The 14,405-nt window shown below is 39.6% G+C and overlaps 1 protein-coding gene across 1 annotated transcript in view; it reads left to right on the forward strand.

The window, feature by feature from the left end:
- The first annotated feature begins 2,066 nt into the window (after nt 1–2,066).
- TOP2A (DNA topoisomerase II alpha) overlaps nt 2,067–14,405 on the forward strand; it is a 30,830-nt gene continuing 18,491 nt past the window's right edge. Inside the window, exons 1-17 of the mRNA XM_045070097.1 lie at nt 2,067–2,222; nt 3,072–3,227; nt 3,447–3,537; nt 3,807–3,870; nt 5,302–5,447; nt 5,601–5,698; nt 5,904–6,116; nt 6,588–6,761; nt 6,953–7,054; nt 7,163–7,300; nt 9,750–9,888; nt 12,515–12,672; nt 12,954–13,079; nt 13,351–13,461; nt 13,601–13,706; nt 13,798–13,907; nt 14,157–14,249. Coding sequence (XP_044926032.1) covers nt 2,202–2,222; nt 3,072–3,227; nt 3,447–3,537; nt 3,807–3,870; nt 5,302–5,447; nt 5,601–5,698; nt 5,904–6,116; nt 6,588–6,761; nt 6,953–7,054; nt 7,163–7,300; nt 9,750–9,888; nt 12,515–12,672; nt 12,954–13,079; nt 13,351–13,461; nt 13,601–13,706; nt 13,798–13,907; nt 14,157–14,249 — 2,046 coding nt within the window. The 5' untranslated portion in view covers nt 2,067–2,201. The remainder of the gene's footprint in view (nt 2,223–3,071; nt 3,228–3,446; nt 3,538–3,806; nt 3,871–5,301; nt 5,448–5,600; nt 5,699–5,903; nt 6,117–6,587; nt 6,762–6,952; nt 7,055–7,162; nt 7,301–9,749; nt 9,889–12,514; nt 12,673–12,953; nt 13,080–13,350; nt 13,462–13,600; nt 13,707–13,797; nt 13,908–14,156; nt 14,250–14,405) is intronic.

The following is a 14,405-nucleotide window of genomic DNA, read 5'->3' on the forward strand; positions in this document are numbered from 1 at the left end:
TAAATTTCTGTTACTTCATCCCCAGATGAGTCTTACAAGGTACTGCAGGCTGAAATGAGCTACAGGGTAGAGGCCAAGAAAGGCAGAGGCTGGGCTGTCATCCTTGGGAAAGCATGCCCACCTCCCCCTACCATATGGGGTCTCTGTGTTCCAGGAGGCAGAAGGTAGAATAGCTGGTCTCTGTCATGGTCACCTTCTGTTCTGGGGAGACTACGGAGAATGAGAGGCTGCCCTGGAGCCCAGGCGTGGCCAGCCTTTTGGATGGGCAGAAGCTACTGGATGGGGTGGGCTTCCCTGCAACTGCTCTGAGACTGTGGGTGATCCTGTGCATTGGAGGTTGCCTATCTGTATCAACACATGTGGTGAGGAGATTGAAATGAAATACTTGGAATTACTGGAGGCCAGGTGAAAAAAATCACCCTAGCCCATAGGCTACCTCCATGCTTGACTTCCTGTCACACCACCACCACCACCACCACCCCACCCCTCATCCCTCCACCCCCAGCCTCCACACTGGCCCTCTAGGGCAGAGTAGGCATTAGATATGCTGGGGTGATTTAATAATTGGTTGACCTCTGATTTCTTTTAGAAAGGGGGAAAAAAATTAAAACGACAAATTTTCACGCCAGCCTAAGGAAGATTCCTGCTTCCTGATTCTGTTACTGTTAGCCTACTACTCTAAACACCTTACATTTATCTAGGGTAATCCTCACACAGTTCTTGGGCACTAAGTTTTGGGTTTGTTTGGGGGTTTTTTGCTTTGTTTTTAAGATTTATTTGAGAAAGAGCCCAAGAGACAGAAGAGAGCAAGCACAAGGTGGGAGGCGGGAAGGGCAGAGGGAGAGGGAGAAACAGCTGACCAGGAAGCTGGAGGAGGCGAGGCTGGATCTCAGGACCCTTGAGATCATGACCTCAGCCAAGGTAGATGCTTAACCCACTGAGCCACCCAGGCGCTCCTGAGGCACTACCGTTTTTTGTTTCTTTTTTTCATCAGAGAAAACAAAAGCACCAAAAGCCTGCCTCCATCAAGACCACAGGACTGGCCAATTGCCCCGCAGGGACAGACACTCAGGTAATAACGGTTGAAGGAGGTGGTTCAGATGACAGAATTAGCAGTCATTCAAATTGTGCAGTTCTTTTTTCAAGCATCTTGTGGGGGAGGGGTGCATTCTTTTGTCATTTAACATCGTGGATTGACAAGGACAGAATAAACCCACTCGAACATTTATACGGCAGAATTTTAAAAAATTTTAAAAAAAGAAAAAAACTTCGGTCTTTGGCAAGTTCTCGTTCTGGACAGCAGAATTCAGGGAATTCTCGCTTTCTGAGGGAAAAGTTTCTGTCCTAGAATGGCCCCTAAACCCCATCCTCCGCTCCTGAGGCGGGAACTACAAACTCTTCCTTTTGACCCACCAGCCTGGGGCGCCCAACGCCGCTCTGCAGGGGGACTTGAATGCTGCTCTCTATTTTGAGTGGCCCCGCCACATCCTTCTATTATATCCCCAAAGCACAACTGCGGCGCTTCCGTTTCTTCGAAAATAAGTTCTTCGGAGGGAAGGTTGAGGCAGACGCTAGAAATCTGTTCACTTCACCAAATCGCCTGGCTGCCATCCAGAAAGCCGGCGCTCAAATTTCCTCAGGAAAATTAAGCTAGGACTCCTGTTTCTCTCTTTAAAAGCCTCAGGACGGGAGACAGTTTATAGATTTCAGCAATCTGAAATAAGTTAGCAGCTCCTGAGGAACGTTCCTTGCACCCGAGAGGGCTTCTCAGAAAACCCTTTCCCGCTAGCATCGCGAGTCTCTTCAGAGCAGTCGGCTCCGAGAGAACAAATAGCCCCCACCTCATTGGCCAGGTTCCCTGTCGGTCTTTCCGCGACGACTCCGAGTGGTGCCTTTTGAAAAGCCTCTAGTCCCGCCTCCCTTGCCTAATTGGTTTGTTCAAACAGTCCCCCGACAACTCAGGCGTTCATTGGTGAATATGAAAAGACAGATATGATTGGTTCTTCTGGACGGAGCCGGTGAGAGAGAGTCAGAGATTGGCTTACTTGGTTTGGGCGGGCTACAGGAAAGTTCAATTGGGACCGGAGGCGTTCTTCTAACCGACGAGCGTCTGTGGAGAAGCGTCTTGCTCCACGGTGGTCTCGAGGGTCCCGCCGGTTTAGTCGCTTGCAGGGTTCTCGAGCCCCTTCACGACCGTCACCATGGAGGTGTCACCATTGCAGGTACAGCTCGCGGAAGGGGCGGGTCGTGGAGCCTCAGCGCGGCCCCGCATCTCTCTGGCTGCCCGCGAAGAATTAGACTCCTGGGCTGTGGTCCGATCGCCGCCGGCTGGGAGCCGGTCTTCCGGGTGGTCCCGGGTCTCCTGGACTCGGTGTGATCGTGAGGAGGATACCCCCCCCCCCGTATGGTGCTAGTAATGAAATATTATCGGCTACAATGGCTTCTGGGGTGTTGGGTTCTGTTTTACTGTTTCTAAGGCCAGTACTCAACTGGCTTATATTTTAATGGCCCGCGTGTGACTTTAAGCAGCACAGATACGTTCCTACCCTCCGACGGAAAACGGGATTGAATGCCCCTGACCTTGGAAGGTGCAGAGCATGGCACGTTGTTCCAAGTGAGGAGCCGGCAGTTATATGTCCTTCCTCTGTTCAAAACGTTACGGTGGCCAAAGAAAGGATTGACTCGATGAGCTCCCAAACTGCTGCTGACTAGAATCTGTTATGTGCCTGGGACATAGCATGCACTCAGTAAATATTTGCAGAATGTCTGAAAGGAGTGTGTGTATTTTATTGATGACATTCAAGGAAAATAGTTCCATGTTACATGCACTTGATGAGATAATACATGTTTATTCAAACTGACACCTGGGAACTTGGCTGCTGTTAGCTTAAATTGCCGTGTTTCAACAAAACGTTGTAAACTCCGCCAATACCTGATAAAAGATTGTGATTGCACATCACTATGTGTGATGACACATAGTGCATAAGCCATTACGGTGGGTGATTTGTTTATAGTTTTTAATATAACCTCCGATTAAATATCCCTTTTCTACAATTTTCCAACATTGCTAGCCTGTAAATGAAAATATGCAAATCAGCAAAACAAAGAAAAATGAAGATGCCAAGAAAAGATTGTCTATTGAAAGAATCTATCAAAAGAAAACCCAACTGGAACATATTTTGCTCCGCCCAGACACCTACATTGGCTCTGTGGAATTAGTGACCCAGGTAAAACCAAGTAATTACATGCAGTTACGAAGTAGTTAAAATGTATGCTTTTCCAGGTTGATTTTCTATATAGTCCACGTACTCTGAATGTCACTGGAACAAGCCTTAAGCTATCATATGTATATTGTAGTATTTAATCCAGAAGAATTTACAGTAATGATGATGACAAAACAGAATAAACAAGGTAAAAGTAACTATATCTCCTTGCCTTATTTCTAGCACATGTGGGTTTACGATGAAGATATTGGCATTAACTATAGGGAAGTCACCTTTGTCCCTGGGTTGTACAAAATCTTTGATGAGATTCTAGGTAAGTAAACTCTTTCACATAAAGATCTACTAGTAAAATCCTTCATAAGAAGTATTATTTCTAGCAAACCCTCTATAACCAGAGCTCCTATCATTTCAAACAATAGTTGACAAGGTGGAGCAGTTTACTGGTGTCTAGCAAGTTGAATTCTTTCCTAGAAACAGTACTGTGAATAAATGTTAATGCCTTGTTAATCTGACTTTTTTCTTTCTATATCTTAATGTTTTCTTTTTAAATTTAATTTCTTACAAATGTGTATTTTCTTTCAGTCAATGCTGCAGACAACAAACAAAGGGACCCAAAAATGTCTTGTATTAGAGTCACAATTGACCCGTAAGTCTCTTGAATGGTCTTTTGTTTGTTATAGTTCATTGTTACTGTTAGTTGCATTTACTTTGATTTATACTAATATTGGCCTTTTTAAGTAATGAAATTCTCCAAAAGCGCAGAAAAGCAGAATGCTAAAATGAACAATCTATGATACCTACCACCTAGATCCAGCAGTTATCAATGCTTTACCATAGTTGCTCCATCTATGTTTTTTGAGTCACTTCAAAATAAATTACAGACATTATAACATATCATCTCTAAATTTTTCGGTAAGCATCTCCAATAATTGTTCAGTCTAATAAGCATTCAGGAGTCTAGAGCTTTTACTTTTTCTCATGATGCTATTCAAATAGTAAACCAGCAGATGGTGATAGAGAATAATTGGATCTAACATTTCTGGTTATAAATGCTGGGTGTCCCTTTGTGGGTACACAGGATGCTTGTATCACCTTTTTATTAGCCTGATCAGTTACGGCGTAAACTATGTTTTAGTTTCTTTGGGAGAAGTGTGTTAATGATGTACTTGAATGCTCCTAAGGGCTTGATATCCTAGTCTAAAAACATGTTGAGCTAGTTTTAGTCTTTTTTTGTAGATAATACTAAGCACTACTTGGAATAAAATCCATAGTGTTTTGTCTAGTTATAACTAAACTGTACTATCTTATGAGAATTAACTTAAAATAACTAAGAGAAATAAATCCAAATAAGTTTTTAGCTTTTTTTTGGCAAGCAGGGAAGTTTACAATTGGTAATGTTTTTCTCTTTCATATTTGTTTTGCAATGTGCCTTGCTGGGTGAGAAAGCTAAGGGAGCTAGGACAGTTCAGATAGATAATCCTCTGAAAACAGTATAATAGGGGCACCTGTGTGTCTGACATTTAAGTGTCAGAATCTTGGTTTCAGCTCAGGTCATGATCTCAGGGTTCTGGGATTGAACCTCAAATAGGGCTCCGCCTTCCAAGGAGTCTACTTGAGGAGTCTCTCTCCTTCTCCCTCTGCCCCCACCCATCCCACTCAAGCACACATGGTCACTTGCTTGCTCTCAAATAAATAAATCTTGAAAGAAAGCAAGCAAGCAAGCATAAATAAATAATTTCCAAATTTTTCCTTTCCATTGGGCATAAATCATTTCCCTTTGTTTATCCTGACATTTTAAAATTTCATATTTTTTCAGCATTATCAGTGTCTGCCCAGGTGTTGGAAAAGGTTTAACTTTTTTTTCCCCTCTTGGCTTCTGTTTCAGGATTATCAGGAACTGAGCATGGTGGGAAAGGTAGTTGATGCTGAATTTCAGAAAATATGTATGAGAAAGAATCAAAGAAATTGAGACTTGTGAATTTCTGTATTTTAAGGATAATTATATTTAAGTATAAAAAATATCAAGCACTAGTTTACCATCTGTTTTACAATAAAAGTTTCATTCTTCTTTTCTTAGGGAAAATAACTTAATTAGTATATGGAATAATGGGAAAGGTATTCCTGTTGTTGAACACAAAGTTGAGAAGATGTATGTCCCAGCTCTCATCTTTGGACAGCTCCTAACTTCTAGTAACTATGATGATGATGAAAAGAAAGTAACAGGTAGAGTATGGAGGAAAATAACACATTTGTTGCTAAAAAAAAAAACACATCTTTTAAATGACTATGACATAAATGTTTAAAACACTGAAATAAATCTCTATAATTGATTAGCATTGCCAGTGATAACAAAGTATTTTAAATTTATTTGCTTAGGTGGTCGAAATGGCTATGGAGCCAAACTGTGTAACATATTCAGTACCAAATTTACTGTGGAAACAGCCAGTAGAGAATACAAGAAAATGTTCAAACAGGCAAGTAAATACGTATCTTTTGCCTCAGTTATAACTTGTACTTTAACAATTTATAACAGTTTTCGTGATTGGTTTAATATAATTTATAGGCTATTAAATCATGGAAAGTTATTCATGAATATACATTAGGTTATTTTTTAGGACTTAGAAATTTGTGTTTAGTTCTAGTTTGTTGTGAATAAACTTGAATTTTTTACTTCCACAGACATGGATGAATAATATGGGGAGAGCTGGTGAGATGGAACTCAAGCCCTTTAATGGTGAAGATTATACATGTATTACATTCCAGCCTGATTTGTCCAAGTTTAAAATGCAAAGCCTAGATAAAGATATTGTTGCACTGATGGTTAGAAGAGCATATGATATTGCTGGATCCACTAAAGATGTCAAAGTCTTTCTCAATGGAAATAAGCTGCCGGTAAGCATTTTCCGGGTGTTAAGGGCAATGAGGGAATTTATATGATCACTATCAGAGGCAAAACTGTTTTTTTTTCCTCCCATATATTTTTTATCACCTCTCAGATACATTCCTGAAAAGAAAACAGTATGCCACATTTTTTTACTTAACTCTTTTAAACTCCCTAAAGGAAATGTCTTTCTCAAACAATCTCCTAAATGAATACTTTTGTGCCCTTTAGTTGTGTTTAGTTCTAGTTTGTTGTGAATAAACTTGAATTTTTTACTTCCACAGACATGGATGAATAATATGGGGAATAATATTCATTAATAATGAATAATATTCATTATTCACATGAATAATATGTGATGGGCCCTTCTCTTATGCCCATCAGTAAATGTCATTTCATTAGTTTTAAAAAATCCTCGTGGTCTATCATCGAACACTTTTTATAACTTTTTTCTAATACCATAACTCTTAATTCCTGTACAGGTAAAAGGATTTCGTAGCTATGTAGATATGTATTTGAAGGATAAGGTAGATGAAACTGGCAATCCATTGAAAGTTATCCATGAACAAGTAAACCCCAGGTGGGAAGTATGTTTAACAATGAGTGAAAAAGGCTTTCAGCAAATTAGCTTTGTCAACAGCATTGCTACTTCCAAGGTAATTTTACTTTTGTATTAATCATAATTTATCTTTACATAAAAGTGTTATTGTTTTTAATAAATAAAATGAACTTGAATATTTGGCTGCTCTGGCATAAAGAAAGCTAAATTAGATTTTTTAAAATATTTGATCATTATTATAATTTTGAGGGGTCCTGAGCTTTACAGTTTGGTATTTTTCCCTATTAGGGTGGCAGACATGTTGATTACATAGCTGATCAGATTGTGACTAAACTTGTTGATGTCGTGAAGAAGAAGAACAAGGGTGGTGTTGCAGTAAAAGCGCATCAGGTATGGTATTTCAGCACACTTTTCTTTTTCCAAAGTCAAGGAAGAAGAGAAAGGCTATAAATAAAGCATGAGTTTTTAGCAATTTAGTAATATCAACTTTTCCTGCAGGTGAAAAATCACATGTGGATTTTTGTGAATGCCTTAATTGAGAACCCAACCTTTGACTCTCAGACAAAAGAAAACATGACTTTGCAAGTCAAGAGCTTTGGATCAACATGCCTTTTAAGTGAAAAATTCATCAAAGCTGTGAGTACTAGGGCCCCTGGGTAGTTCAGTCTACTGGGAGTCTGCCTCCAGCTCAGGTCATGATCCCTGTCCCAGGATTGAGCCCCTCAGCAGGGGGTCTGCTTCTCCCTCTCCCTCTATTCCTCCCCTGCTCATGCTTGCTTTCTCTTTAAAAAGGCTGTAAATACTTACAGGGACATAAGAAATATAAGCACCTTACTTTATTGTCCATTGCCTTTTTTTTTTTTTTTTTTTTTTGCTCTGCAAAAACCAAGATTCTTCCCACATGCCTTCTGCCTCTGAAAAGGAAATAGGAAATAGTTTTCACCTCACTGCTCTTACTACAGACTTAATTACCATCCATATGCCTATATTTCCCCATTACATTATCACTATTCAGTTTGGATCACTTCTGAATTCAGCCCATTTCACTGCTTTCCAAACATTGCCTAAAGTTGGTTCCCTATCAACACTGAATTAGTTCTCTCCATACTCACTGACCTCTACACGAGGACCTTCCCCACCCCACAAAAACAAAACCGTTTCCTGTCTTAGTAAAAGGCCCCAACCAACCTAAGTAGCATAAACAAAGCTGGGAGCTTTCTCTTTACCCCTGCCCCCCCCCCCCGTAATCCAATCAGTAAGACTCATCTTTTGGATGCCACAATAGCCTCTCATTGTTACCTCTTTTCTGTATTACCTCTTTTCTGTATTTCTGATTCTTTTTTTTTTTTTTTAAGATTTTTATTTATTTATTTGACAGAGATCACAAGTAGGCAGAGAGGCAGACAGAGAGAGAGGAGGAAGCAGGCTCCCTGCTTGAGCAGAGAGCCCGATGCAGGGCTCAATCCCAGGATCCTGAGATCATGACCTGAGCCGAAGGCAGAGGCTTTAACCCACTGAGCCACCCAGGTGCCCCTACCATAATGATTCTTTATGTTCATTACCTTTCAGTCCTTTCTTTGCAATGCTATTAAGTAATCTTCTTGTCTTAAAGCACACATTTTTGTCTTCAGTCTCTTTTTGAAGTCTTTCGGTAACTTCTACTCTTAGAAAAAAAGTCCAGAGGTGTCTGACTGATTCATTTGGTGGAGTAAGTGACTCTTGATCTCAGGGTTGTAAGTTTGAGTGCCATGTTGAGTATAGAGATTACTTAAAAATAAAATCTTTTTTTAAAAAAATGAATTGGGGCACCTGGGTGGCTCAGTGGGTTAAAGCCTCTGCCTTCGGCTTAGGTCATGATCCCAGGGTCCTGGGATCGAGCCCCGCATCGGGCTCTCTGCTCAGCAGAGAACCTGCTCCCCCTTCTCTCTGCCTGCCTCCTCTGCCGACTTGTTTGTACTCTCTGTCAAATAAATAAATTTTAAAAACATTTTTTTTTCTTTTTTAAATGAATCAAGGGCACTGGATGGCTCAGTTGGTTAAGTGTCTGATTTGTGATTTTTGGTTTAGGTCATGATCTCATGGATTGTGAGATGGAGCTGCACATTGGCTCTGTGCTTGGTTGGAAGTCTGCTTAGGATTCTCTTCCCCTGCCCCTCCCCCAACTTGGACACACTCTTTCTCTCTCTCAAATAAATAAATAAATCTTTTTTTAAAAATAAGTCTTTAAAATTTAAAAAAAAATGTTTTGGGTGGCTGGCTCAGTCAGTTAAGTGTCTGCCTTTAGCTCAGGTCATGATCACAGGGTCCTGGGATCTAGTCCCGAATTGGGCTCCCTGCTCAGCAGGGAGCCTGCTTCTCCTTATGCTTCTGCTGTTCTTCCTGCTTGTGCTCTCACTCTGTCAAATAAATAAATAAGCTCTTTTTTAAAAAAATGTTTAAATCCAAATTCTTCCTTGTGGCCTACAGGACCCTGCCATCTCCAACCTCATCTTAGTACCACTTTTTCCTGTGTTGTCTAAGCTTCGATCCTACTGCCTTCAGATTACCCAGAAGCATTTGTACTCTTCCCCCTCCTTAGAGCTTTTCCATGTGGTAATCCTTCTATCTGAAATGCTTCTCACTTAGCTAGCTACTTTAGATCTTCAACGTCATTTCCTCAGGAAAGCCTTTACTTTCTACCCTTCTCTCTAGATATATGTTATCAGATGTAGCATACTTTTATCCAAACACTCATCACACTTGCAATTTCTCATTTTATTTCCACCTTCTTTATTTTTTTCTTAAAGTCCATGAGGTCAAGGACCATGACCAACTTGTTTTAACCACTTAATCTCCAACATGGATCTCAGTGCCTAACACAACGTAAATATGTAATTAGTAAATATTTACTGAATGAATGAACTCAAGGGAACCAATTCCCTCAGTTATGATAACCTAAGACAGGAAGACATGTCACCTTTGTCTGAAAAAAAAATATATTTTTTTTACCTCTTTTCAAACTTTGAATTACTTTTATAGGAGCTCATCTGTATTCTGTATTTCTGATAGAATTCTTCTTCCCTAACATGAATCTTCTCATTTTCAGGCAATTGGCTGTGGTATAGTGGAAAGCATACTAAACTGGGTGAAGTTTAAGGCCCAAATCCAATTAAACAAGAAGTGTTCAGCTGTAAAACATAACAGAATCAAGGGAATTCCCAAACTTGATGATGCCAATGATGCAGGTACACATTTAATAATGCTTCTAAACTTTTAATCTTGTTCAGTTATTTGTTTTATTCATTAATAGCATACCGTGGATACTTTCCCCTCAACATGTAATATTCAACAGAATATTTTTACATGGGTAAAAATCAACCAATTACTGTTATCGAACATTTAGATCATTTCTAATTTTGGGCTGTTATAGTAATGTTAAGATGACTAAGAGTATAAAATAAGGGGGCACCTGGGTGGCTCAGTGGGTTAAACCCTCTGCCTTTGGCCAGGTCATGATCCCAGGGTCTGGGATCTAGCCCCGAATCAGGCTCTCTGCTCAGTGGGGAGCCTGCTTCCCCCTCTCTCTGTATCTGCCTGCCTCTCTGCCTACTTGTAATCTCTGTCTATCAAATAAATAATTTTTTTTTAAGAGTATAAAATAAGAATTTGTAGCGATCTGGGGTCCCTGGTTGACTCAGTTGCTTATACAACTAACTCATGATCTCGGCTCAGGTCTTGATCTTGGGTCATGAGTTCAGACCCTGCATTAGGCTCCATGCTGGGTGTGGAGACTATTTTTAAAAAAATGAAGAAGAAGAAGAATATGTAGGGATCTGTAGTGATCTATTACCTAATATAGGGGAGGAAAAATTTTTCTCAACCCTCTTAGTTCCTGTCTGGGTCTGAAAATTAAACTGACAAAGATAGGTTAATTGATAAAAAACATAGAAATTTATTTAAATATAAATTTTACTTGACAGGCCTTTCATAGGGAAATGAATACCCAAAGAAGTGGTTAAACCTGAGTGTTTTTGTTAGGTTTGAGGAAGAGTGGGAAGATATGATAAGGGCAAAGTATGAACTAAGTATAGTAAACTGGGGTAAACTCAATGAGGCCTGTTCATTCACATTCTTTTCAGTGTCACTCTGAGAGATAAGAATGTTCCCTTCCTCTGTGGTATATGGAGGACACTTCTCACATGAGGGTCTTGTGACCTACTTCAGGGTAGAAGGCTGGGGGATGAGGTCAGAGAGAACTTGCTTCTAGCATTTTCTCAAACTCCCTTAGCTTAAAATATTCAATATGCAAAATGCTCTGTTTTGAGGTAGTGTGTTCTAAACCCCATTAATAACAAAAATTTTGGGGGGACGCCTGGGTGGCTCAGTTGGTTAAGCAGCTGCCTTCGGCTCAGGTCATGATCCCATCGTCCTGGGATCGAGTCCCACATTGGGCTCCTTGCTCGGCAGGGAGCCTGCTTCTCCCTCTGCCTCTGCCTGCCATTCTGTCTGCCTGTGCTTGCTCTCCCACCCCCGCCCGATAAATAAATCTTTAAAAAAAAAAAAATAACAAAATTTTTTTTAAGATTTTATTTATTTGATAGAGAGGAATCACAAGCAAGGGAGAAGGGTAGAGGGAGAAGCAGACTCTCACTGAACAGGGAGCCCAATGCAGGACTCGATCCCAGGACCCTGGGATAATGACCTGAACCAAAGGCAGACGCTTAACGGACTGAGCCACCCAGGCACCTATTAACAAATATTTTTAACATAATATGATCAAAAGAATGTTCAGCAACAGTATAACTGTCACAAGAAATTAACATAAAAGAGGCGCCTGTCTGGCTTAGTCATTGGAATACGTGACTCTTGGTCTCAGGGTTGTGAGGTTGTGAGTTCAGGCTCCATGTTGGGTGTGGAGATTACTTAAAAATGTTTTGTTTTGGGGCACCTGGGTGGCTCAGTGGGTTAAAGCCTCTGCCTTCAGCTCAGGTCATGGTCTCAGGGTCCTGGGATCTAGCCCCGCATTGGGTTCTCTCTGCTTAGCGGGGAGCCTGCTTCGCTCCCCCCCCCCCCCCCACCGCCTGCCTCTCTACTTGTGATCTCTCTCTGTCAAATAAATAAATAAAATCTTAAAAAAAATAAAATGTTTTGTTTTTGGGGCACGTGGGTGGCTCAGTGGGTTAAGCCTCTGTCTTCGGCTCAGGTCATGGTCTCAGGGTCCTGGGATCGAGCCCCACATTGGGCTCTCTGCTCAGCAAGAAGCCTGCTTCCCCCTCTCTCTCTCTGCCTACTTGTGATCTCTCTCTCTTTCTGTTAAATAAATAAATAAAATCTTTTTTAAAAAATGTTTTGTTTTTGTTTTTATTTTATTTATGTAAATCATCTCAACACCTATTGTGGGGCTCAAACTCATAATCCTAAGATCAAGAGTCACATATTCCTCCAGCTAAGCCAGCCAGGTGCCCCAATGTTAAATGTTTTTATTTTTTATTTATTCTTTTTTTTTAAGATTTTATTTATTTATTTATTTAACAGAGGAAGGCAGGGGGAGTGGTAGAGGGAGAAGCAGGCTTCTGGCTGAGCTGGGAGCCCAAAGTGGGGTTCGATCCCAGGACCTTAGGATCATGACCTTAGCCAAAGGGAGAGGCTTAACCAACTGCACCACCCAGGTGCCCCAAAAATAAATTCTTTCAAAAAAAAAATAGTCTAAGAAACTAGGGGTTTTTTTTGGTTTTTTGTTTTTTTAATATGAACATTAGTTCTAATATCTATTATATGGTTTTATCACAAAACTATTGATAGCACATTTGAGTTAGTATTTTTGAGGTTGAACTAAATGTGCCAATATTAATTTGTGTATTTTTATTTTAGGGGGTCGAAACTCCAATGAATGTACACTCATCCTGACTGAGGGAGACTCAGCTAAAACTTTGGCTGTTTCAGGACTTGGTGTAGTTGGGAGAGACAAATACGGGGTTTTCCCACTTAGAGGAAAAATACTCAATGTTCGAGAAGCTTCTCATAAACAGGTAGAGCCATCTTTAGGATCTAAATATAGTTTTATAATGCAGGATTTCATATTTGTGTTTCATTGCCTCACTGGGCATTTTGAAATATGTTTTAGTTTATTTTTATTATTTTAAGAAATTGGGTACACTGTAGTATATTTTAATAGATCTTTCTGACTAAAATGTAGGCTAATAATAACTGAAAATACTGGAGCTCAAGAAAACCCAAACAACATAAACTGCCCTATTTCTTTACAAATTTACAAAAATAAGTTACCTTTTTTGGTATATGTCCATTTCAGATCATGGAAAATGCTGAAATTAACAATATCATCAAGATTGTGGGTCTTCAATACAAGAAAAACTATGAAGATGAAGATTCATTGAAGACTCTTCGTTATGGAAAGATAATGATTATGACAGATCAGGTTAGATTTGCTTTCAAATATTTTAGATTGTTATACTAAACATGTCTTAATTGTTGCATTGCTTTCATGCTGTGGAAGGAAATTACTTAACTTGAAGCTTTATTCATCACATGTGTGTTACATATACAGATTAAGTGAGTGGATTTAAATAGCCCTTTTCTTTTTTTTAATCCCCATAGAAAATTTTTAGAGAAATCACCAGTAGGTCAATCATAATTTTTTTGAGTTTTTAAATAATTCTTTTGTGTTTTGGCTTTCCAAATATTTCTAGGACCAAGATGGTTCCCATATCAAAGGCCTGCTGATTAATTTTATCCATCATAACTGGCCCTCTCTTCTACGGCATCGTTTTCTGGAAGAATTTATCACTCCCATTGTAAAGGTATATTAACTTTTAAATTACCATAATGGATATTTTAAGACCCCTAGTCAATGTTTTATATGCATATAATCCCAGTGATATATGGTAAAGGGGGGACTCAGCAGTGTGCAAAACCACAGCAACATGTTCTTTACCACAGGTGTCTAAAAACAAACAAGAAATGGCATTCTATAGTCTTCCTGAATTTGAAGAATGGAAGAGTTCTACTCCAAATCATAAAAAATGGAAAGTCAAGTACTACAAAGGTTTGTGGGGAAACCCATCAAGTACTTCTCATTTTGTTATATACTATTATACAAAATTGTATGGAGTAACTTGATATTCTTGGTTGTGTAGGTTTGGGCACCAGCACATCAAAAGAAGCTAAAGAATACTTTGCAGATATGAAAAGACATCGTATTCAGTTTAAATATTCTGGTCCTGAAGATGATGCTGCCATTAGCCTGGTCAGTTTGAGTTCTATTTCATAGATATATTCTAGTTTTCTAAATCACTATTATAGTTAGTCAATTGAAACATATAAATTTTTATATAATAAAATGTTTTATAGAATATAGAATGTTTTTAATAAGCATATCATAGAGAAAGGGACCATTTGTTTTAGGAAACTCAGTTTATTGTTTGTTTAGTTTTTATACAACAGATTTTGGGAGACTGTTCATACTGGTGACATCTTTTTTATCTCCAATGTGTAGGCCTTTAGCAAGAAACAGATAGATGATCGGAAAGAATGGTTAACCCATTTCATGGAGGATAGAAGGCAACGGAAGTTACTTGGCCTTCCTGAGGTAAAAATCTTATACATCTTGACACCTGGGTGGCTCAATCAGTTAGGCATGTCTGACTCTTGATTTTGGCTCAGGTTGTGATCTCAGGGTCATGAAATCTGTGGGGCTCTGTGCTGGAAGCTTGGGATTCTCCCCACCCCCACTCACATACCCGTA

This window comes from Mustela putorius, unplaced genomic scaffold, assembly GCF_011764305.1.
Source record: "Mustela putorius furo isolate JIRA1106 unplaced genomic scaffold, ASM1176430v1.1 tig00003962_pilon_pilon_pilon, whole genome shotgun sequence".
NCBI classification, from domain to species: domain Eukaryota; kingdom Metazoa; phylum Chordata; class Mammalia; order Carnivora; family Mustelidae; genus Mustela; species Mustela putorius.